At 44.7% G+C, this 24,329-nt stretch overlaps 1 protein-coding gene across 1 annotated transcript in view; it reads left to right on the top strand.

Annotated features, from left to right (window-relative positions):
* LOC147729336 (embryonic protein UVS.2-like) overlaps nucleotides 1-24,329 on the top strand; it is an 88,012-nt gene that overhangs the window by 6,647 nt on the left and 57,036 nt on the right. Inside the window, exons 2-5 of the mRNA XM_086959622.1 lie at nucleotides 13,417-13,441; nucleotides 14,229-14,288; nucleotides 17,336-17,476; nucleotides 17,580-17,697. Of these exons, the coding sequence (XP_086815748.1) occupies nucleotides 13,417-13,441; nucleotides 14,229-14,288; nucleotides 17,336-17,476; nucleotides 17,580-17,697 (344 nt within the window). The remainder of the gene's footprint in view (nucleotides 1-13,416; nucleotides 13,442-14,228; nucleotides 14,289-17,335; nucleotides 17,477-17,579; nucleotides 17,698-24,329) is intronic.

Below are 24,329 nucleotides of genomic sequence, written 5' to 3'. Positions count from 1 at the left end.
ACACAAGAGCTGCCCATTCAATATGCTCCCAAGGGCGAACCGTGGCCGGTCCGGGAGTCGATGCAGTTGATCTATCCTTCTTCTACCCTCGGCCGGCCCCGATTACCCCTTTTATCCATCCCGGGCCCCCTTTCCAAAACAACGTCCATGGTCAATTTTTCCCAGGAATTACCCTAGCACAGTCCCATCCAGTTCCACCACTACCGAACTGGGGTTTCTGGGGCTGTTGACTCCGTGACGCTCCTGAGGAGGCTTTGGTGGCTTGGAGTCCCGACGTCGAGTCCTCCCCTTCTGCTGAAATTCATAGCCCTCCGACCACATCACAAGACCAGGTCATCGTTGAGATTGCAAGGGGACTAGGGGAGGCGAGGGCACTACTTGACCCCCCAGTTGGTTCTACTGAGGGTGTTGTGGACTCACTTGCTCATGTCGAGACCTGTAGCATTGCGGCTGTGACGGACCCATCCCTTAGGGTTTTCAGCTGGAATGTAGCAGGCCTCGAGAGAAAGCTGGCATTGCCCGACTGGAATACGCTTGTGGAGCAATACTCCATATGCCTGTTCCAGGAAACCTGGAGTAAGGAGCCCCTACACAAGGCAGGATACTCCACCCACTATTTACCAGCTGTCCAAGCAGGAACTGGTAGGCGTCGCCCTTCAGGCGGCCTCCTCATCTGGGTGGCCTCTGAACTCAACTGCAGGGTGGTGGAGCGGGACACTAAATGCCAGGACCTCCTCAACATTTCCCTGAAAAACCCTCAGGGTAGAGTTATCTTAAACATTTTTAACATTTATGCCCGAGGTACGAAGGGGGGTAGAGAATCCCCAGTCATAACTTGCCTTGAAGCCCTGCTCCGTCTGTCACCTTACAAGTATTGCACTCTGGTGGCGGGTGATTTTAATTGCACCTTTGAGCCCCTGGACTCCGAAATTTTACAAGTTCAAGAGGAACATGACACTAGGTGGGGGATACCGTCCCTAGAACTTAGCCCTATCAAAAAGTGGACAGAAGTGGCCCTTCAGATTAACTCCATAACTATGGAGTTTGGCCTGAGGGCTGCTAATGGCAGGACTGGTTCTGATAAAGCAGGGGCCCATACTTATAATAGGCCGGGACACACGTCAAGAATTGATTATTTTCTTCTTGACGTAAACTTGTGGAGCATGGTAAAGAACATGGTGATCATACCATCTGTAGAGAGTGATCACAATCTCCTCTCGCTCACCTTGTCCCATAGGTGGCTATCTAGCACTGCGACCAGAACCACTCGTAATCCCGCCCCGGAATTGTCAGCAGTTTCTAACTGTGGACGTCGGCTAAAGTGGGCGAAGCTGTCGCTCTCAGAGGAGAAAACCTCTGTCATCAGGCAGCTTCTTACTGCAGCTCTAGATGACCTTGACCCCTGTGAGGATGGTTTGTTGGAGGTGACCAGTAGGCTCTGCACCATAACCCAGGCCATCAGTGACCTTTTCGTAGTCCCAGCTAGTATTAACAGGAGAAAACCCCGCACATGGGCTAGACAGGGCTGGTTTAATCAGAAGTGTAGGGAGGCGAAGTCGCTTCTTATTGAAGCGGTTAAGTCTAAAATACCTTCCAGGACTAGGGAGGCCAGGAGGCACTATTCACTCTGCCAAAAAAATGCCAAGAAGGAGTGGGAGGATAATTACTGGCAGGACCTCTTGGCTGCCAGTCGTGGGAAAGACGCCAAAGGCTTCTGGGATTTGGTGGGAAACAGGAACCGTCCCGATGACACACTGAGGACCTGTAGCATCAACGCTCAGTCATGGTTTTCCCACTTTCAAAAACTCTATTCCGCCATTGAAGGCCCACTCAATGATCGCTTCATCCTCCCTCCTTACACCTTAGACCGAGACCTGGATTTGTTTTCCGTTCTGGATGTCACAAAGCAGATCAAAACTTTGGTGCCATTAAAAGCAGCTGGCCCGGACGGTCTCCCAGGAGACATCCTCCGAGCCTACCCTGAAGAATGGGGGGTATTGATCTCGGCCCTTCTTAACGCAATCATCGAGGGAGGATCTGTGCCAGACTCCTGGAAAGGAGCAGAGGTAGTCCCTATCTTCAAAAAGGGCTGCCGGGACTTACCTGGGAACTATAGGCCCATAAGCCTAATAGACTCGAGTCAGAAACTGGCGGGGAAAGCCATTTTGGGAAGGATTTTACAATGGGTGGACGACAACCACATTCTGTCTGATATGCAAGCCGGGTTCCGTTCAGGTACCGGAACGATCGAACAAGTGTTCAGGCTCCTGTTATTGTACTGGAAGGTGGTGGAGCTAGGCAAAGGCAGTCTCTACCTGGCCTTTATCGATCTGAAGACTGCCTTTGACCTGGTTCCTAGGGAGGAACTCTGGAGGGTGTTACATGGCCTAGGGATGCTTCCGTACATCCTAAACCTCCTCATCAATCTGCATAACAACACCTATGCCCAGGTCAGATGGGGCTTGAATGGGGAAAAGACCGACAAGATCAGGGTCGAGAGGGGAGTGCGGCAGGGTTGCGTCCTGGCTCCCACCCTATTCTCTCTCTACATTAATGGGGTGGTTGAGCACCTGCTCGGCGAACCAGCAGACGCTCCCACTTTGGGAGGCGTAAAAATTCCAACTTTGCTGTTCGCCGACGACACCCTCCTCATTTCGAAAACCCCCCAAGGTCTCCAGAAACTCCTGAACCGCTTCCAGGACTTCTGCACTATCAGAGGACTAGTCATCAATGTGGACAAAACCAAGTATTTAGTCATGCACCCACCTCGTAAACTTGGCCGTCCCCCTATCTTGAACTCCACCCCCCTTGAAAGAGTGGCAGAATTCGATTACCTGGGAATCCGTTTAAGTGATGCGATGAGCTGGTCCGCCCACATCAACAAAATGACAATTGGTCACAAAAGGGTGGGGGGGGGGGGGCCCTCCTTAAGGAGTATAATAATTCAACCAAACAATGTGTTGCCCCTTTAATAGACATTTATAAAGCCCGAGCTGTATCTGCGTCACTTTACGGAGCTGAACTGTGGGGCCTAGGAAAAGTGGATTCACTGAGCAAGGCCGAGAACAAATTCATTAAAGACCTCCTTGCCATCCCGATGAGTAGCCCGACACTCCCAGTCCTAATGGATGTAGGCTGTAAATCAATTGGGGACCAGGCACGCCTCCGACCTCTCCTGCTTTGGGCTCGCCTGTGGAGGGTTCCAAGCTAAAACCCTACGCTGACGGACTAGCAGAGGTGATGCGCTCCGACGGTTGGCACAAGATTAAATGGCTCCGGGAAATTAAACAACTTTTAGGGGATCTAGGTCTAGACTCCTGTTGGCTCAGTCACTCAGCCCCCCCAAAGGAGTCCCTAAAAAAACTTTACTGGGAATGGGTCTTTGCGAAGCGCATCGGCAATCAGCAGCACTGCAAAGCCACCGCAGCCTTCTTGCAAATAAAAGATGTTGTTGCCTTCGAGCCCTACATGGACTTAATTACCATCGCCATGGACCGGTCTTTGTACATTAAATTCCGGCTAGGAACCCTACCCCTTGCCGACTTCTGCTCTAGGTGGAACAATTCCCAGCCCGCATCACGCCATTGTGCCCTTTGTCCTGACAAACCAGAGACGGTGCCACACCTTCTTTTTGAATGTCCGGACTATGGGCGCCCCAGATCACGATGGCTTAAACCAATTTGCAGAGAATTGGGCACTCGCCAGCATTCGGTCGCCCTCCGGATCCTTTTAACCAACACAGCCCCTCCCATTGTTTGCGCCATTTCCAAGTTTTGAAAATGGGCTTGGTTGATTTGACTTAAAAGACTGTCCATATCAATTTAATTCTGTTTTAGTTAATTTATGATGTTCAAATGTGTTTTTATTCTTTTTATTCTCAATGTACAGTCACACTTTTTCGACATGCTGCTTTTACTCTTTGTACTGCTTTTATGATATATGCATATCGAAATAAAGCAATCAACCAACCAAATAAAAAGAAGAAGAACCAGAGGCACAATTTGTGTAGTTAATGTACCCCTTAGTGGGTTTTTTAGCCTATTTAGTCGGTTCCTGTTTATTGTGTGAGTTCTGTGTTACATCTTTAGCAGTGGTTCAGTTGAGGTTCCAGTTGCAGGGAGCAGTGTATGAATTATAGTACGTCTATAAGATGTGGAGTGTGGTCTACATCATATCATAGGTTTCTATATCTGTTGTTTGGTTCTAAAGTGTCGCGTAGTGCTGCGGGTTCCCTCGACAACTTCGCTTCAACTACTGTTAGATAGGCTTGCCAGTCAGGAGTGTCAGGTAATAATGTGTGCCCTGGTATATTGTCACGTGATATCTCGAGCTCAGAAACCAGGGTTTTGCATGGCCACACTCGAATGGATGGGGCTATGGGGGACTTCCGAAACATAGCTGGTCGACGATTGTCTAATCCTAAGGAGAGGTCCAGGAATGTATTTAAGGTTTGGCGTTTGGATGATCTTTTAGTGAGTCCTGGGAGAAAATGCCTGGTATAGGTCTCTACCTGGCTTAGGTAGCACCACCAGAATGGCTTCACAGAGTGAGGAGGACAGTACGCCCGTCTTATAGGAGTCAGTATATATTTGGAGCAATCAGGGAGCTAATTGTGTGTGGAAGGCTATATAGAACTCTATCAGAAAACCATCTGCTCCTGGGGTCTTGCAGCTCTTCAACTGCTGGATGGCACCTACAATTTCGGTTCTCTAAGGAATAACTTTGTTTGTTTTGGATCGTTCTCAGGGGGGGCTTTGGGCATAATGACATCTTGAGTGTTGACTAAATTTCCCTCCTTGATATGTGTGGCTGTGATTGGAGTCCAAGGTGATTCGGTTTTGAGTAGTCATGCCAATAGGCGGCCTGCTTTATCCCCCTCTACATGCTTACTAGCTTGGTATTCTCTGTAGTCTAGAGCTCCTAGTCTTTGTAGTGTTGTTGCGTTTCAATCTAGGCTGTTCTAAGGTGGTCGCAGATGCTCAGTCACTAGGCAATGCTCGCTTGCATTCTCGAATCTCCAGTTCCAAGGTGGCTAATTCTTTATGGAGGGTCTTTCGGTTTCCAAAAACGGCATTTATCATATGTCCTCTTAATACTATGTTAAATGCATCCCATTCTGTTTGGGCCCCACAAGCAGTGTCTATGTTGTTGCGGAAATACGTTTAAAGTGTTCTTACAGGAAAGAGCAAAGTATGGTGTCTTGAAGCGCCACCAGTGCCATGTGCCATGTAGGCATACAAGGTTTCCTTCTTCCCCATGTTAGTTGTAGTAGTAGGGGGCCGTGGTCTGATAGAGTGTGGCCAAGGTATTCTGCTCGGTATACTTTGGCAATAGCTTCCTGCGTGCCTTATATGAGATCTATTCTGCTGTGGCAGTCATGCAGTCCAGGGCAGTATGAAATTCCCAGAGGGTAGGAGGAAGGCTTTGCCATGATTCTTGTACAATAAGGTTATCTGCCCATGCCCGTAGATGATGGGCGAGTTTAATCTAGTGGGCGCCCTACAGTGGTGGAGATGAGCCATTGTTTGACAAGTCTCCCCCCAATATGTCAGGGCTAATGGATTGTGTAGTAATGCTGGTGTCAGAGATTGTAGGTACGTCGATTGACCCGAGTTAGGTGCATATAGTGAAATCACTAACAACAGGAGCCCATAGAGTAACCCCTCCAGTGTAGCATATTAGCCGTCTGGGCCAACGCAAGTGTGTGAAATTTCTAGCAGTGTGCCAGTTCCTATCCATATCAATGCTCAATGCATAGCCAGAGTAAGTAGTTTCTATTTAATTTCCTCACCAGTGTTAAGGCGTGGATTCCAGTGTCTGTTTGTTAGGTGTGTTTCTTGTAGCAATGCTTTAGTCATTTTTGGTCTCCACAGATATTGATAGACTCAATAACATTTGTTTAGTGTAGCCTGCTAAACCTTGGCTATTCCAAGTCAACAGTATTATATTGGAGGTCTGTGTCTGATTCATTAAGGTCATATTGGCAAATACAGATTTGTCCTAGTGTATATCGCTCCCGCAATTTCCGCCCACCCGTCAAACCCACACATTTGGATGCTATTGAAGAAACTCCATACATTGTAGATTAAAAATTCTCCTCTTTTACACAAACAATAAATAATCATTAGTAACAATATCCAACTCCCTTTCCCAAGCCAGTACATCAATGGAGGACCGACCATTTGCACTTAAATGCTGTAATAAGGAAAACTCAAATCCAAAACCAGAACAACGTATTTATCACTGAGTTACGGTATTGTTGGGGGTCACCAGGTAATGTTCAGAGTCAAGTCAAGTCAAGTTAAAATTTGTATAGCGCACTACTCACCCAGAGGGTCTCAAGGCGCTTGAGGGGGGGTGCTCGCTACTTGTCAAACAGCCAGGTTTTGAGTTGTTTTCTGAAGGAGAGGTGGTTCTGTGTAAGGCGGTGGTGGGTGGGGAGAGAATTCCAGGTTTTGGCCGCTAAGAAGGAGAAAGATCTTCCACCCATGGTAGCTCTTCGTATGCATGGAATCGCGGCGAGGGCTTGATTGGACGATCGTAGTTGGCGGGTGGGGGTATAAAAGGTCAGGCACGTGTTGAGGTATTTAGGTCCTAGGTTGTAGAGAGCTTTGTGTGCGTGGGTGAGGAGACGGAACGTTATTCTCTTGTTTACGGGGAGCCAGTGGAGGTCTTTCAGATGACCAGATATGTGATTGTGGCGGGGTATGTTTAGGATGAGTTGGGCGGAGGCGTTCTGAAAGCGTTGGAGTTTTTTCTTTAATTTGACTGTGGTTCCTGCCTGTGTGGATCATATCCCCTGTGATCTATTTTAAATGTTCAGTATTATTACAGCATTACCTTCTCACCTATTGTGGTTAATGTGCAGTGTGTGGTTGCCCCCTTCCAAACCTGCTGGTGTTCGTTCATTACATCAGTTCTTCAGATGTCTGTGGCATCCTTCTAGTACCTCAGCCAATTGTGATTCTGTCAATGGCGGTACTCCATCTGGTCGGCTCTCTGCTACCGAGGGAGAGTGAGTTCTAGCATGTCTCTCTATGTCTTTCATTGCTTTTTCCTGCTCTTTAGATGCTTGTTCACTTGAGGGGCCTTGTGGTCCATGCTTGTTGCGAGGTTTGAGGCGTTTCTGTTGTTGCCATGGAGAAGTGAATCCTTTTGTTGATGTATGCGAGACAGAAAATCATTTTTGGCCTTTCCAGTTTCATGCCTCATCTGGTGTCATGCAGAAAGCAGTGGTGCCCTCGTATTGTGTATGAAGTGTGGCAGGGAACTGCAAGACATACTTCATGTGGTGCTCTAGTAAGGATTTCTTTATTCCCAGGAAGGAGGACCTATGGCACTGCACCTCTAATGAATAGTCTGGATAAATGTGTACCGGTGTGCTGTTTACTATCCACAGACCTCGAGCCCTTGTAGATTGGAGTATGTGGTCACTGTCACAGTAGTTAAATAGGTGGGCTACCACCGGGCGGAGTGGAGTGCCTGGACGAGGCGGGCCTCCGGGTACCATGTGAGCTCTTTCCACAGAGAAGGTTGATTGTTTCCCTTGTAGGATGGTGTGAACAAACCAGTCTTCCAAGTAAAGTTCAAAGCTTTGGCCTACTGATTTCTCTGGCAAACCCACTATGTGAACATAATTTTGTCGCAATCTCCCTTCTTTTTTTTCCCCTTCTTGGTCATCGACCCAAGCTCGCAGGAATTTCCCTTTGTCTTTTAATGCTTGGACGTGTTTGTTGGTATCTAGGACTGTGGGTCTTGGAGTGGCTAAGGTATATGCAGAGTTTTTGAATCTATCTTTCAGTTTTTTATGATCTTCTCGTAGGTAGCCTACCTGCATGCTCATGGAGTCTATTTTGGGGTCTAGTGTTGACATGCACAGACATACGACGGAATGGAGGAAAGTAATTATTACGTTTCCCTGTTCCGTCGTATGTCCACGTTTACTACCCCCCCCCCCACCCTGCCCCTCCCCTGCCCTGCCCCACTGCCCGCAGCATGCCCTTTGCGAGCCACCACTGTCTGGTGTGCATCACTGCCAGTAAACTTCTGCAAGTGAGAGCTATTAGTGTTATTTATGGTTTTGTGCAGGTGTAAACTCTCAGGTGTGCATACCTGTAAGCACACCTGTGTAGATTAGAGCAGCAGTAATAGTGTTAGCGAGACCTTTGTACACATACATCCTCTCTGATGTACCTCACCTGACTACGGTGGCATCTGCAAAGCTAAGAACCACCGTAACCATAATATATAGGTCTGCATTGCACCTGTACAGGAGAGTATATGAATGACAGTCTCTCATAGCCTGGTGTACATCTAACACCTCTAAGGTGTGCTCCAAAGTAAGTTCACCTGTACAGGAGAGGATCTGAGTGACTCTATTATTACTTAACCCTGCGCGCAACTAATTCTTCTAAGTTGTGCTTCACAGAAAGCACACCTGTGCAGCAGAGTATATCGGTGACAGTATTGCACTGCCTTGTGCTCATATAATGCCACTCAGGTGTGCTACACAGAGAGCGCCCCTGTGCAGGAGAGTATATTGGTGACAGTATTACATAGCCCTAGGTACATGTAATTCCTCTAAGGTGTGCTTTACAGAGAGCATGCCTCTACGGAGAGTATATCAGTGACAGCATCTGTGAGAAGTTGGCCTGATATATGCTGTTTCCAATTCTGGAACCACCCTGTATCAGTCCAAACAATCCCTTATGGTGTCTGGTTGTAGTCAACCTTATAGACAACCTATCTTAATGGTAGCATAGACTAAGCAGCCTTAAAGTCTAAACTCAAGAGGTCGTGTTAAGCGAGCTGTTTTACCAATCACAATCCTGTAATATCAAATGAAAGGACACCACACAAGTATATATTATAAAAATATGTGTTTATTTCTAAAATAATCCCCAGTACTCTTTATGAGCAAAGGGGCACAAGCGTTAAATCAAAAGCACAGTATAACATATGAAAGTTACACAATTATGGATGAGGGCGGGTGGCCACTCAAACCATATATTAAGAAAGTGGTATAAGAGATACCAATCAAACAGTGGTTAGGCCTAGGGCCTAGGGAATCGCTGGGAGCAGTCAGGACAAGCAATGCTGAAGTCGGGAAAAGCCCGCGGGATTCGGGTGCAGTGCTTAAAGTACACGCATGCACCAATGCAAAGCCAATGGTGCGTAAAAGTTACACAAATAGAGTTTAAGGATACTTCCGCTGAACCTAGAAGGACAAAACTTTAGACACAGACCCTAGAGGTGTATACCAGTGTGGGAACACCGGCTTTGCTGAGTTACCTCACCCACAGGAAGCGGGTGCATAGGGTCAAAGTGGCGTCGGGTTTCGTCACGCAGGTTATTGGTGCTTGAAGCTGAAGATACTGCAGGCGATGTGAAGGAGAAGTGTCCGGTGGGATCCAAGGGTGGATCAGAGTAGAAAAGTACCTGAAAGCAGAGGGGACAGAGTCTGGGTCACTCAGCAGTGACCAGGGTGGAACCAGGACGGAACCAGGCAATGTTGAAGGAAATCAGGAGGTTGTCGAGGAGCTTCTCTCCGCTCCCATGTGGGCTCTGGGGCATCTGGGACGTCCAGGAGCAGGTCACGAGCTGTCCCACGCAGGCTCTCACTGTCGGCGCTGTCGGCGCTGTCGGCTTTAAGATTGGAGCAAACAACACTTGGCAAGAGCAATCCACGCAGGCCTGGAAGATTGCTTCTCACTCGGACCAGGAGGGTCAGAGCGGGTGCTCCTTTTCAGAGGAGTGGGTGCAAGTCTGGAGCAACCAGAATCACAAGATGTATTTAGGTTTTCGCCGGCACAGGGGCCACAAGCCAGCTGGCAAGTGACCGGGTCAACACGTCAAGCCAAAGAAAGCAGAAGGGCCCCACGCAGCACTCGTCGAGTGTAGAGGGGTGAGCTTCAGTGCAAGAGTGGCTCAGGGTTGGGGCTTCTCAAACCCCGGTGTACAGCTTCGAGGGCCACTCATGGGCTGTACAGTCAGCGTCTCGTGGTCTTTTCACTTCACTGGCTCCCCGTCAACAACAACAACAACAAGAGAATCACCTTCCGCCTCCTCACCCACGCACACAAAGCCCTACACGACCAAGGCCCGAGCTACCTCAACAGCCGAGTCAACTTCTACGCTCCCAAACGCCACCTCCGATCAGCCAACCACGCCCTCGCCGCCGTCCCCCGCATCCGAAGAGCGACTACAGGAGGAAGGTCCGTCTCCTACCTGGCCGCCAAGACCTGGAACTCCCTCCCGACCGACCTGCGCCTGACCCAAGACCACCTCTCCTTCAGGAAGAAGCTGAAGACCTGGCTGTTCGAGCAGTAGCGGCACCCCCCCCCCCCCCCCCCCCCCCCCAGCGCCTTGAGACCCTACGGGTATGTAGCGCGCTTTATAAGTGTCACTGATTGATTGATTGATTTTCAAGATGGAGTGCCCCACGCTTCCGGTCGCCTCCACGGGTCTCAGCTCTGCAGGGACTGTGGATCAGGCTGTAAGAAGGCAGGCAAGCTTAATCTCGTTTATCTCTGTCGCTCGAGTTTGGGCAGGAACTGCAACAAAGCAGACGTCGAGGTGCTGGATGGTGCCTGTTTGCACAGGGTGGTCACTCCTTGACCACAAGGGAGATTCTTCAGTCTTCTACGTTGAGTAGGATGTTGAAGGGTCCAGAGTTTCGTTTCAAATGTTTCATCAGGATAATCTGAGTGCGTTGGCACTGGTCCCATTCTTATACCAATCTAGGGGGCTGGATTACCTGCTAGGTCCCCTCCTATGGGTGGGATCCAGGAAGGGGGTGGATACACCCCTTTCCCTTTGATCCAGGCCGCGCTGGGACTGGGGCTGGTGTGCCCCAGAACCGGTTTTGCCGGATTATGCAAGGGGAACCCTTGTGCTCCCCAGGCAGTGTCTGGTTTCTTTCAAACCTCCCTGCTACAATCCACTATCTCCTGTCTGGGGTGGTGTAATACCTCCCTGGGACAGGAAAGCCTTTGTCCAGGCCTCCTCTGCTGAGTTTCGGTCAGCAGCAGGAGGTCAGACTCGTGTCTGTGGCAGAAGCATCCATTTTGTGGATCTGAGGCTCAATCAACCGCGTTTCAGTAAAGTAGCCTGTCTTCTCCCTCTAGAGGGGTGGAATGCTACCCCCGTCGTCAGAACTGGCGAGGGGGTAGTATTCCAAATCGTATGACACCTTACACGACATGTTTTGATAAAGCCAAACCAAAGTTGCTATATAACCGCAAGGATTATAATGCACTTAATAGTATATGGTATGGCATTATCCCGGAACAGCTTAGGGAGTTGTTCCCGACAGCTGCAGACAGGCTCAGCTCATGCTAGAGCACCATCTCACATAAAACCAAGCACTCTGCCTCCAGGATTGTTAAGGCCTGCCATAGGAGTGGCTTATAGGTTTATATGTGTCCAGATAGGTTTAGATATAGGCATACTATATCTAAGCAAGGGGTGATTACACCACCTTGCCCCAGCTGAGTGATCATCCAGTTGTGTCAATTTTAGATAGCCAGCCAGGGGTGGCAAAAGTTATGCTGCAGCCCCTGGTAGGCCTTGGATGCACCTATGCCCTCGGCACCAATAGTGCTCTGTACACTACCCAAGCCAATCTAGTTATGTACCTAGGGTACATGGAATCCATTTTACAGAGAGAGCAGATAGCCTGGGGCCCTGATTAGCAGGGAACCAGGCCAACTAAGTCGAAAACCAGCGAAACACAAGGCAAAAAAATCTGGGGTAACCATAGTCAGGTAGCCACCTTCCTACAGCATCACACAGCCCTGTTCACATGTAATGCCTCTTAGGTGTATTCCACTGTAAATGCACCCGTACAGGAGAGTATATCAGTGACAGTATTCCATAACCCTGTGTACATGTAAGGCTGCTTAGGTGTGCTTTACTAAAGGTGTACCTGTGCAGGAGAATACTGTGTGCATGTAAAGCCTCTCAGGTGTGCTTAATAGAGAGCACAGGAGGGTATATAAGTGACAGTATTACGTAGCTCTGTATATATGTAATGCCTCTTAGGCGTGCTTCACAGATAGCTCAACTGCACAGTAGCGTAAATCAGCAACAGAATTACATACGCGAGGCCTGCACACCTCCAGCACCCCTAGAGCTGCTGCACCATTGTTATCTACACAACGTGTCTAGACTCCAAAAGTAATCTTAGAGGCACATCTGAGGAACAGTATAGTTTTCCATGAGCATTCGTGAGGTATCGGTCCGTTGGCCGTGGGCACCTTATCGTTCGAACCGCGAAAAGAGGTCAGCTTACTTGGACAGGTGATAAGTGTCAATCAAATTTGAAGTGACTTGAAAGTATGATTTCCACCTGGGCTTATTTTACAAATCCTATAAGGAGTAGGACTTTGGGATGGGTGGTTGTAGTGAACCTCCCAGGACATTTTCCAGTTCCAAGGTACTCATTCTGGGTCTGTATCCCACCAAGATGCACACGTCGCTGACTGAGCCATGTTATTCCTGGATCAAACTGAGCTCATTGTAAGCAATGGTCCTGTGTGGTAGTGTATTTAGTGGGTATTTACACGGTGGATGGCTATTGGACAATGTGCTCATTTTTCTGCCTTTGGGGTATAGGAATGTGGGAGATGCCTAAATCATATGTGTCAGGAGGTGTAAATATGTTGGACTTTCATACAGATGTTGTGGAGTGTGCCTGCTTGATTTCTGCCAATTTTTACTGTCAATAAATCTACCTTTCCAAAAATCCTGAGGGGAAGAGATTAGCACACAAGTTGGAATTACTATTAAGGCACAAAGAGGAGTTTGCACCCAAATCAGGAATAGTGCAGACATCAGATGGTTCTACTTGAGATACCTTAAGGACAGCTCCCTAGACTCTTCTGTTAAATTATAGAGAACTCTGTATATCTCCGGAGCCATCTGTGCTGTTGAAGGCCATTTGTGCTTGTGAAACTTTTTCCGAAACGTTCCTTCAGCAGTTGTCAGCTTCCAAATAGGTGCATCAACCACAGACTTTAACCTCGACATCTGTGCAACCCAGAGTGCTTGAAACAAGGGGACAAACCAGGCCACGAGCCAAAGTGTTTTACCACACCATGGGGCGCTTAAATATCGACCTGCCACAATACTGACAGCAAGATATCAGCTGCACAGTATCAACAAGGAAAGTCAACAAGGGGGCATTGGAATAGTAACTCTCCACTCCCCAAAATACTCTTACCTTGATGATACTGTGCAAGGGGATGTTTTGTAGCCCTTGCCATTGCAGATCAAGATTTATTGTTTTGATATTATGACATAAAGCTCAACCTATATTTTACTTAATCTTTTAAAACATGGCTTTAGGGTTAGCTAAAGTTCTAAAATCCTCATATTTACATTAGGTGATTAAAATGCAACTTTTCTCTTTTGCAGAATGTCGGTGGACTTGAGAAAAACAGTAAGTATATTTACGATCGGGATATGTTTAAACTTGAGCATAGCTCCTGTACCTAACCAGGCGCTATATTTCGGGCATGGTTGGCGGCTGCAACGTGTTCGATCTACTAAATCCGTTTAATTTGCTTTTTGTGGGTTTACAAAGAGATAGAGAGTATGATGTGCCTTTGTGCCAAGTGCATGAATATAATGCTGCTATGAGTCACAAGGTGTGAGGATGAAAGGGGGAGCATTTACACTACTGACTCCATAAGCAAAAAGAAGTCGCCAAGAAAGGAAAGTGAGAATGAGAGAAACGTCCATAGAGAAGCAAAACCCCAAGCACCATTGGCTGGGTGAAAGAAATGGAGCAGTTTATTGATCGAACCTCTCCATTGTGTATTTACAACCGGTATTTGGGAACAGATTTAGAAAGTTACCCATTAACCTTTGGGCGCGGCTGGAATTCCCCTGCCGTGCGTGCAAATTCCACGCTTGCGCAAACCGGATGCCCCCCAGCCGTCCGACGCCACGCCCACTGTGACGTCATTAAGAGATTCCATAAGACAGATGGTCCTGCACATTTTTCCTCGTTTGACACATATATCCTAGCTCTGCGCATTTCACCCCCTCCCACACAATATCTATGAACATATTTGAGAGTTGGCAGAAATACAGTTAGTGCAAAGAAGACTCAGATGCACATTTGGTTCGAGTGAATACTTCATCTTTTGTAATTGATTTCTCAATCCACCTATTCCTGTGCAGAAGCAGCTGATATGAAGCTGGAAATGTCCTTTCTCTTTCAGATACCCGGGATTCAGAGGAGCTACCAGGCATCTTCGAGATCATCACCAAAGAGAACATAGGTAAGAGAAAACCTTGGGCTTCTGGGCTCTAGACTTTGTTACAAGACAGTCAGCTGTGACATTGATCCCAAGCGCCTTTGAGATCAAGATGGAACCAAGAAAAGAACAAACCTGAGGGTATCTGGGCACTAGACTCTGTTAAACAATAGTCAGCTGTGACCCTGTCTCAGACGTCTTCGAGATCGTCACCAAACAGAACCAAAGTAAGAGAAAACTACAGGCCTCTTGGCGCTACACTCTATTACAAGATAGTCAACAGTGATCCTGAGCCAATCATCACCAAAGACAACCAAGGTCCTGGACGTGGCCCTTTCTGTAGGGTCACTCCAGATTTTTGTCTTCCTCTACCGTCCTTTTCTGAACTCATTTTTGTTGACTTTTAGGACTTTGTGCACTTTTTCCCTTCTGACCAGTGGTAAAGTGCTTCTACTTTCTCCGTAAAACATGGTAACATTGGCCTACAGCTAATTGTCATATTTAATTTACTTGTAAGTCCCTAGTATCTGGTGCTAGGTGTACCCAGGGCATGTACATTGAACTCTACTACGGGGCAACAGCACTCCTCATGGTACCCACTAAAGGACCCATTTAAACATGTCTCAGGCCTGCCACTGCAGCTTGAAGCAGCCATTTACAGCTGGTCTCAATACATAATCAGATGCTCATATCTTAAAAACATACAGCGTGGAGTAACACACTTAAAAAGAATGCATTCTGGGAAACAAAGTCATCCCAAAACACATTTCATATTCATAGCATAGAAACATCTGGATACACATACAGACCTGTATCATGTCATCTCAACAGAACTACGATTACTAATCAAGCATATGATTGGCCGACAGTAGTATATATTTTGAAGGATTGTGGTAATACAATCATATCAATGAAAATCAAACTAACCTTTTTGTGCTACAAATTGTGTGAATCGATCCTGCTCATTGATCTGGTTCAATAAGTAAACATTCAAAGAATTCGATACATTGGTTCAGTCTTGTATGTAAGACAGATAATGACGTCTACAATCCTATTTTCGATTTAAAGACGTAATACAAATGTGTGGACGAAGAATCACACGAAATCTAGGGTGGTGACAGTGTGGGATGGCTGCCAATGTCAACACGTGAGATGTCACTGCTGGTCTGTGCTGAAAGACAACTTAAGGCACTTAGAAGGCATTTCGCCATTGCAGTTGTTAACCATATGCTTCTATCTTAATATGCTCCATGTTATTGTTGCAAGTCAGTAAAATGCTTTTTGTAGTGCCATAATTAACTCCTGATATGACATGATGACAACACTATAAGAATGTAAGACAGGGGAAACCATTCCCAGTAAACATTAACAGCTGCAATCACTCACTGTGGATCAATCAAGGATTTATAGAGAGCAGCAACAAAAAGGATGCTTGTGTGCTGAGGCCTTTTTTGTCCATGGGGTCATTTATTTATTAGGTACTTATATCGTTGTTGTTGTCGTTGTATAGCTTTATTTCGAAATATTTCATTTCATAAAAGCATTACAATAAAAAATCAATGTAAACATGAGAACAGTTATACAATTTGGCCATCAAAACTGACAGATCTCAAAAGGACAATATAAAATATACAACATAGTAAAGAGCATCCATTCTAAAAGCATTTATACAAACACGTAATTATCATCTTTGGAAAAAATAAAGGAAAGGGGACGCAACAATAAACAGCGGGGCCGATAGAGTGTAAGTTGGCACCCTTACTGGAGGATCATTCTCCTCGCGGTTCTTATCCTCCAAGCCCACCCCAAGAATTTTGCCAGGCCACAAGCAAGCAGTGGGTGAGGGTCTGATCTTAACAGCTGTAGGGCCTCCGAGTGTGACCGAGTGCCCAGCCTCGTGCAGAGCGGTTTCAACCATCTGCGACGAGGAGCAGCATAGGCTGGGCATTCGAACATCAAATGGGGAATGGATTCATCCCTGGTCGCACAAAAAGGGCAAGTTTCTATGGTTTGCCAAGGTGGTTTCCATTTAGCTGTCCTTGTGCCTAAAGGCAAAACCCCAACCCTGAATTTAAAGTACAACGCCCTATCTACTGGATTCAAAATCACATCAAGGTAAGGTTCTCTGAAAGGACGGCATTTGATAGCCAAAAACTCCACAGCAGATCTGCACAGATTCGAATGGGTCGCTCTCTCATTATCCACCCACATCCAGAATATTTTCTTTAACAGCTGTTTGGGTGGTGAAGATCTATTGGCCCAAGCGTCATCCAGGCCTAAATCGCAAAGAAGGCGCTTTACTCCCAGGAGCCAACCGATCTTACACCAGCCCGGGGTTGAGAGGAGTTCGCTTAGTGCATCCGTATAACTTGAAAGTTCAGGGACATTCCATATACGGGCCCACAGAAGGAGGGGACGTAACTTGGCCTGATCGGCTATGGATCGTGTTCCTGTTTCAAGTAGTAGAGGTAGAGTGGGAGAGCTGTGGGGGAGCCTCATTAGATCTTTGTGGAACTTGTTCTCCAGATGGGATAGAGTATCAAATTTCTGGGTACCCCACAACTCAGCCCCATACAATGCCGCACTCACAGCTTTTGCCTTGTAGATATCAAGTATCACCCCGATGGGTTTAAGGGATGAGGCGCGATGTTCTTTTAGGAGGGCGCCCGTAACCCTCCTATGTGTCAAGATGATTTTTTGGTGGTGCGCCTTCCAACTCATGGAATCACAAAGTCTGATTCCTAGGTAATCGAATTCCCTAACCCTTTCTAATGGTACTGAGTCCAGAGATGGCGGGTGGACTGTCTTCCTGTGGGGATTCAGCACAAGGAACTTGGTTTTACTGATGTTAATAGCCAAGCCCCTTGCGTCACAAAAGCCCTGAAACTTATATCATAGTTTGATGTTATACCCAAAATCTTCTTCCTCCACAAGGGATTCTTGCATTTTATTATGTGTTTCTTGAAATCACACCTTAGGCCTAAAATCAGCTTCCTTCTCTTTCTTGTGCTTGTGTTCCTTCTAGTGTTATGACAGACACTGACTACTATTACTGTCTTTCACTATTGTAGGCAGCTCACAGCTGGTTCATGAGGCAGACATTGCCATCCGACAAGGCCGCAATGCCAGGATATGCCGAAACAACAGCTGCTTCTGGCCAAAATCCAGTGATGGGACCGTCTCTGTGCCCTACACCCTTAGTCCCACTTACAGTGAGTTCACGTTTACACCAGTGCTCAAGATTGTCTTTCGTAGATACCTTTCTAAGTTTATTCACCTTATGTCATCCTGCCCATTTCCTCTTTTTTCCGTCAGGCGCCAGAAATGTGGATGACATCAAAAATGCAATGAGTGAGTTTGAAAAAGTTACCTGCATCCGCTTTGTGACCCATACGTTGGAACCAGATTACCTCCAGATCATGCCTGAGGATGGGTAAGAGCATGAGAAACCCTAAGAACTGACCCCACATTCAGCATCACACCATGTACGTCTCCATCAGATACACCCATTACCTCTAGACCCTGCCTGTGGATGGGTAAGAGGAAAATACACCCTTAGGACTGATACTACATTCAGCATCACACCAGGTACAGCTCCATCAGAGAGACTCATTACCTTCAGACCCTGCCTGTGGATGGATAAGAGCACATGGCACCCTAAGGACTGGTCCTACATTCAGCGTTACACCAGACACAACTTCATCAGATAGACTCATTACCACCAGATCCTGCCTGTGGATGGGTAAGAACAAGGGGCACACTGTGGACTGATCCTACGTTAAGCATCACACCAGATAGGGCTCAATCAGATAGACTAATTAATTCTAGACACTGCCTGCGGATCGGTTAGAGCACAGGAAATCCTAAGGACTGATCCTACATTCAGCATTACACCAGATAGGGCTCCAACAGACAGACTCATTGCCTTTCAGATCCTGCCTGTGGATGCGCACGAGCACATAGAACCCTAAGGACTGATCCATTCTGATCCAGACAAACTCATTGCCTTCAGATCATGCCTGTGGATGCGTACGAGCACATAGAACCCTAAGGACTGATCCTACATGTAGCATCACATGGGGTAGGGATCCATCAGATAGACTCATTACCTCCAGACCCCGGCAGTGGATGGTAAGAGCACAGGAATCCAGTATAGTTGTAGAGACCACTGTGCCATGTTTTATTTAAGTCCTTTATTGAAGTATCTAGTTGTACAGAGGCCCCATCTGCAGGCAGGGCTGTTGTCAGCATCCAACAGTTTCCTTAGCCTCTCACCAACAAGCTAATCTCGAGCGGTGATGCCTTGGACACCAGCTTGCGCTTCACCACTTGGTTACAGAATCATAAAGATTCTGTAACCTGAGATACCACATCACCGCGCTCATTTACCCAAATGAAAAAAGAAAATAATTACAATTCACCCCCTCCAAATTAAACCAAAGAAAATGCAAAGTGAAAAACAATAATAAGGATATAAATTCATAACTAGAACAAAATTAAACATAGTCACATAACAAAGTACAATTAAACACAGTCACAAAACTGAGCTGTTCTCTTCCTTACTTGTTGAAGGTCAACTCTTGTGCTCCTCGGATAACTCCTTGCTTGAAGAAGTTACTTCTTTTCCTAGAATATAGCTACATTTGGCAACCCTATTAAGATTCCAGATTTTGTTATCATCAGTCTTACCTGCATTTCTAAACACACCCTCTGACTTCTGCATCAAAATAGCTCCCAACCCCTTAGAGCTGGCATACCTCATTATGATGATGTCATCCCTAGTATTAAAACTTCCAAATTCTGAGGCCTTCTCTAAATTAGATTTCATGTCCTTATACTCCCTCTCACAACCATCACTTCAAATATATGTTTGTTGCCCTTCTTTACAGACACCCGAGAAGAACTGTTCTTTCAGCAAATTTTGGCACAAACTTGTTGTAGAATTCGGCCATAATCAAGAACTTCACAAGTTCTTCCTTGCACTTAGGCAAGGACAATTGTTTTATTGTGTCCAGCAATCCTTTCTTTGGCCGAGTCCCTGATCCAATGATTAGATACCCTAAATACTCTATCTCAAGTATATTAAACTTAAACGTTTTCCATTTCAATGTCAACCCTGTCTACTATAATATTCTGAGCACCTCACACAACCTTCCATTGTACTCCACTATGTTTGATCGTAATAACAAAATATAATTTATAAACATTCATCCCTGCCACACCCCTCAATACCTTTTCTATTGCCCTCGAAAGACAGAAACCGCTGATATAAGTTCACAGGTCAACATCAAAAACGTAAAAGTACCATAGGGAGTGGAAAACAAGGTAAAAATCTTGTGAAGGGTCAGTCAGCATAATTTGATGATATACCTAACTAAGGTCTGAAGAAGAAAAATGTTTAGCCCCATTCAACCAACAGAGTTTCACTGATGCTGGGGAGGGGAAAGTGGTCAACAATCATAGCATTGTTAAGTTAGTTCAAATTAACATATAACCTAGCATCACTATTGGTCTTGCATGCTATAACCACAGGTGCAAGCCATTCAGAAGCTTCTAGTTCCTTAATTATCCAGCCAGCAGGCAATCTGTCCAACTTCTCTTTCATTCTATCCTTGACTGCCAATGGCATACTTCCAACTTTAGCCACTTTTCGAAGACCATTAGATCAAAGCATAATCTCAGATACATAGCTCCTCAGACACCCCAGCTCTTCTCTGAAAACATTAGAAAACTCATTCAGCAAGTTATCTATACAAAACACTGCGAACTACTGGAATGTCTTTTACACAAACAGAAGGATTTGCATTGGGGTCCATACGCATAGAGATCGCGTTGATGAATCCAACTTATTAAGGAGTCACCTTTCACAGACACATATATCTTCCCTGGTATTATATGACCTTTGAATTCTATAGACCCACAAAAATACCCAGCCAACTTTCTTGGTTCCCTAGCACACCCAAGGGTTTAATGTCTGGCTTTGAGAGCCTCACTTTGTTTTTCAACCTATTCGCATTAAACATGAGTGGCATCACCTTGCTTGGCAGTGTCCCCCCTGGAGGTTTTTGGAGCAGCATCTTTCAAGCGTTAATGGATATATTGGGGCTGTCTCTTACAGCTGACCCCAAGATGGCGCTATTCGGTTACACAAAGCCTCTACGAAAGAGTGTTTGTAAATTGGTTACTATGTCTCTGCTTTTGGCGAAACATAGGCTGGCGATGTGCTGGATGTGGGGCCCCATCCCGACGATTGCATAATGGGAAAAAGATATGTTGTATTGTAATACTCAATCGGAGGTCTATAATGAACCGATGCCCCCCCCAGCAGTCGGCCGCAAAGTTTTGGGGGTTTGTTTGTACAACATTAGGCAATTCAACATGATAGTGATGTAAATCAAGACTAACAACTGACTGTTTGGGTCAAGAGAAGGGTAGACCAGGAAGAGAGGCGTGCGATTGACTTAATTAGAGCACTTCTTATCTTGTTGATAATGACTATGATGTCCTAGCACTGTGAAATGTTGTTCTGACTCCCAGTCTGTGTAGTCTGGTTTCGTGGTCATACATATCCAATGTTGTCTAGTATGTTGATTTATTGTTGCAGGCCAGCCCAATCCTTGTTAAACTGCGCATTTCCACCTTCCTATGTAAGCAAACACATGTGACACCTGAAAATGTGATCCGTTTTCTTTTCTTTTTTTGAATGTGCTTATTTTTTTAAAACTCAAAAAAACATTTAAAAAAAAAAACACCACACCCTCACAGGAGCTGGGAGAAAACCTTTGCCCACTTCTTCCATGACAAGAACACAGCCATATACAGAAACCCTGAAACCCCACCTACGAACTTCCTTGACAAACATGCCACCACTGTAACTGACAAGATCAATACACTGACCACCTGGAAAATTCTCTCCACCCAGGACACCACCTCCATGATGAGATCCATCTATTCTAGAGCTCCAACAGACCCAATCCTGTCTCACATCTTCAAACTCAGAAACCAAAGGATCGGTCAGGACCTCACCACCCTGCTCAACACATCTATCACCCCTGAAACATTTCCCAATGCATGAGAACATGCTGAAGTCAGACCACTGCTCAAAAAAGCCTCAGCCAACCCCAGCTAACTCAAAAACGACTGGCATATCTGCCTGCTCCCATTACACGGTCTAAACATAATTTCCTATGCAGATGACACAAAACTCATCTTCTCGCTCACCCACCACCAGAACCAACTTCCACTGATGCATAAAAAACATCGCTGACTGGATGAAGAATAACTGACTGCAGCTGAACCCAGACAAGACAGAAGTACTGACCTTTGGCAACAGCAGCAACACATGGAAGAACTCCTGGTGGCCATCAGACCTAGGATCTGCATGCACTCCCTCCAACCATGCAGGAATCCTAGGAATCATCATTGAAAAAAAGCTCACCATGAAATCACAGATCAACGCAGTGTCCTATGCCTGCTACTTCCCGCTGCGCATGCAAAATAAGATCTTCAAGTGGCTAGGCCTACACACAAGATGCCCCGTTACACCAGCCCTCATCACCAGCTGAATAGACTACTGCAATGCCCTCTAAGTAGAAATCACTGCCTAACTCATTGTCAGCCTTCCAAGATGAACCCACATCACTCCTCACCGGTAGGCAAACAAAATATCGAGTTTTAAATATCGACATACAATAATGTCGATGTTTAAATATCGAAGGGACATAATATAGAAGGTAAGTTATATCATTATGTTTAATATCGATGTTAGTAAGATTCTATGTTACTAATATCGATGTTACTAATATCGATGTTAGTAATAACAATGTTACTAATATTGTTTTTTGTATGATTTTTATGTATATTATTATGTATGTATAATGTATTTAATATTTATTCATGTAATTTAACAAAATTTTGTATTTTAGTACAGTAGCGGGTTCTGGGTTTATAGTGGAATAGGGTGGGAAGTAATTTACTTATAGTAAATAATTATTAATTATTAGGAATTATAAAATAATTTTAATGAATTGGTAATTATTTTAATGAATTGGTAATTAATTTTAATTAATTGATAATTATGTTCTGTAGTGGGTTATGGGTTTATAGGGGAATAGGTTGGGAAGTAATTTAATTATAGTAAATTAATTATTAATTTTTAGGAATTATGAATTAATTCTAATCAATTGGTAATTATTTTTATTAATTGGTAATTCATTTTAATTAATTGAATGCTTGATAATTATGTTCCATAGCGGGTTATGGGTTTATAGGGGAATAGGGTGGGAAATAATTTTATTATAGTAAATTAATTATTAATTTTTTGAAAATATAAATTAATTTTAATTAATTGGTTTTTAATTTTTATTAATTGGTAATTAATTTAAATTAATTGATTAATTGATAATTATGTTCTTTAGCAGGTTATAGGTTTATAGGGGAACAGGGTGTGAAGTAATTTAAATGTAATTATGTAATAATTTATTTTAATTCATTGTTTTGTTAATTATATTATTGTTAATTAATTATTAATTTGTAATTTGTTATTATTAATTGGTAGTTATTAATTTATTTTTACTTAATTATTTATTGTGTATCAAAGTCAAAGTCAAAAAGTACTTTATTCGGCTAAAAAGGTATAACCATAAAAGCAACAGCAGTCATATTTCATTTACATTGCACAGTATTACATCAATGTAGGAGGATATTAAAAACAATACATAGTATTTACACTATTACAGTTCATTCAAGCGAAGCGACTTCCTAAATTTAAAAACCAATTTAAAATACTCAATTAATGAAGCCACAGTAAAAACATTGTCCATTTTTTGCAGTACTAAATATGCTAGGCGACATCTGTTCACATTCATTTCCTTTAAAATGGGGACAATCAGTTTTCTACGAGGCAGCGTATAGAATTTACAAAAAAATAGAACATGTATATTCGATTGCATAGATATTTCATCACAGGGACATAAAGGGAGTTCTTTGGCCCATGAATTCATTACAGGGAAAGTAAATAATCTAAAAACAATGTTAGCTCTAAAACGTGTTAAAAGTAATCTATCAAAATTACACATATATAAACTTAAGTATGGCTGTAATTTGTCGCTTATTAAAATTAATTGATGAGAAGTGACAGTATTTTTATTCGATTCATCAAGCTGTCTTCTATTTCTGAGGAATTCCATACATAGTGTCTTCAGGTCTTTTCTAGGAATATTTACCATGGAAGGCGGATCATTGTAATAGAGTGAACGGTCTATTTCATTAAGAAACGTTTTGATGTAATTTAGCCATTCAACAACATTTGCTCTCCCCATTTTTAAGACATCCTGTATTATGGCTCGATTTAATACACATTCGTTCACTGTCCATACTCTGTGCCATAGTAAGATGGGTTGTACTCTAAATGTGTCCGTTATATAGGGGATCCCCAACTCATCATGGCATATAGAGTTCGCTATACTCTCTGGAAGTGATAGGATGTTCTTTAAAAATTTATTTTCGACTATCTGAAGTGACTTTATATTGGTATAACCCCAGAGGCCAGCTCCATACAGTGCCACAGATACACACGTCGCATTGTACACAGTTAAAATTTCCCTGATTGGTTTCGTTCCCAATTTACGTGTAAAACTTTTTAATGCCATGATTGTCTTAGAGAACAAGAGCGTTCGTACCTTCACCGCACTTGACCAAGTACCAGTTTCGTGAAACAAAATTCCAAGATATGGGAAGGTAGATGTTCTTTCTAAGGGGGCATTATTTATGTACATTGTTTTCATTTGTTTTTTGGTGCGCGTGCCACAGTTCATTGAAAAAGTCTTACTACAGTTTATTTTTAAATTAAGATCGAGCATAAACTGGTTAAAAGATGTTAACATTTTTTGTAGGGCAATGGGGGTGCGCGCCATCAAAACAGCATCATCTGCATACAGGAGTGTGGGAATAAATCTCTTTCCGATCTTAGGCATATCCACACACTCTTGCAGCAGGCACTTTTCCAGACCATTTATATAAATAAGAAATAGGAAGGGCGCCAGTACGCACCCCTGGCGCACTCCA

Source organism: Lissotriton vulgaris, chromosome 2_2 (assembly GCF_964263255.1).
Source record: "Lissotriton vulgaris chromosome 2_2, aLisVul1.2, whole genome shotgun sequence".
NCBI lineage: Eukaryota > Metazoa > Chordata > Amphibia > Caudata > Salamandridae > Lissotriton > Lissotriton vulgaris.
Note: the sequence above shows the minus strand (reverse complement) of the source record. Positions and strands in the feature narration are given on the sequence as shown.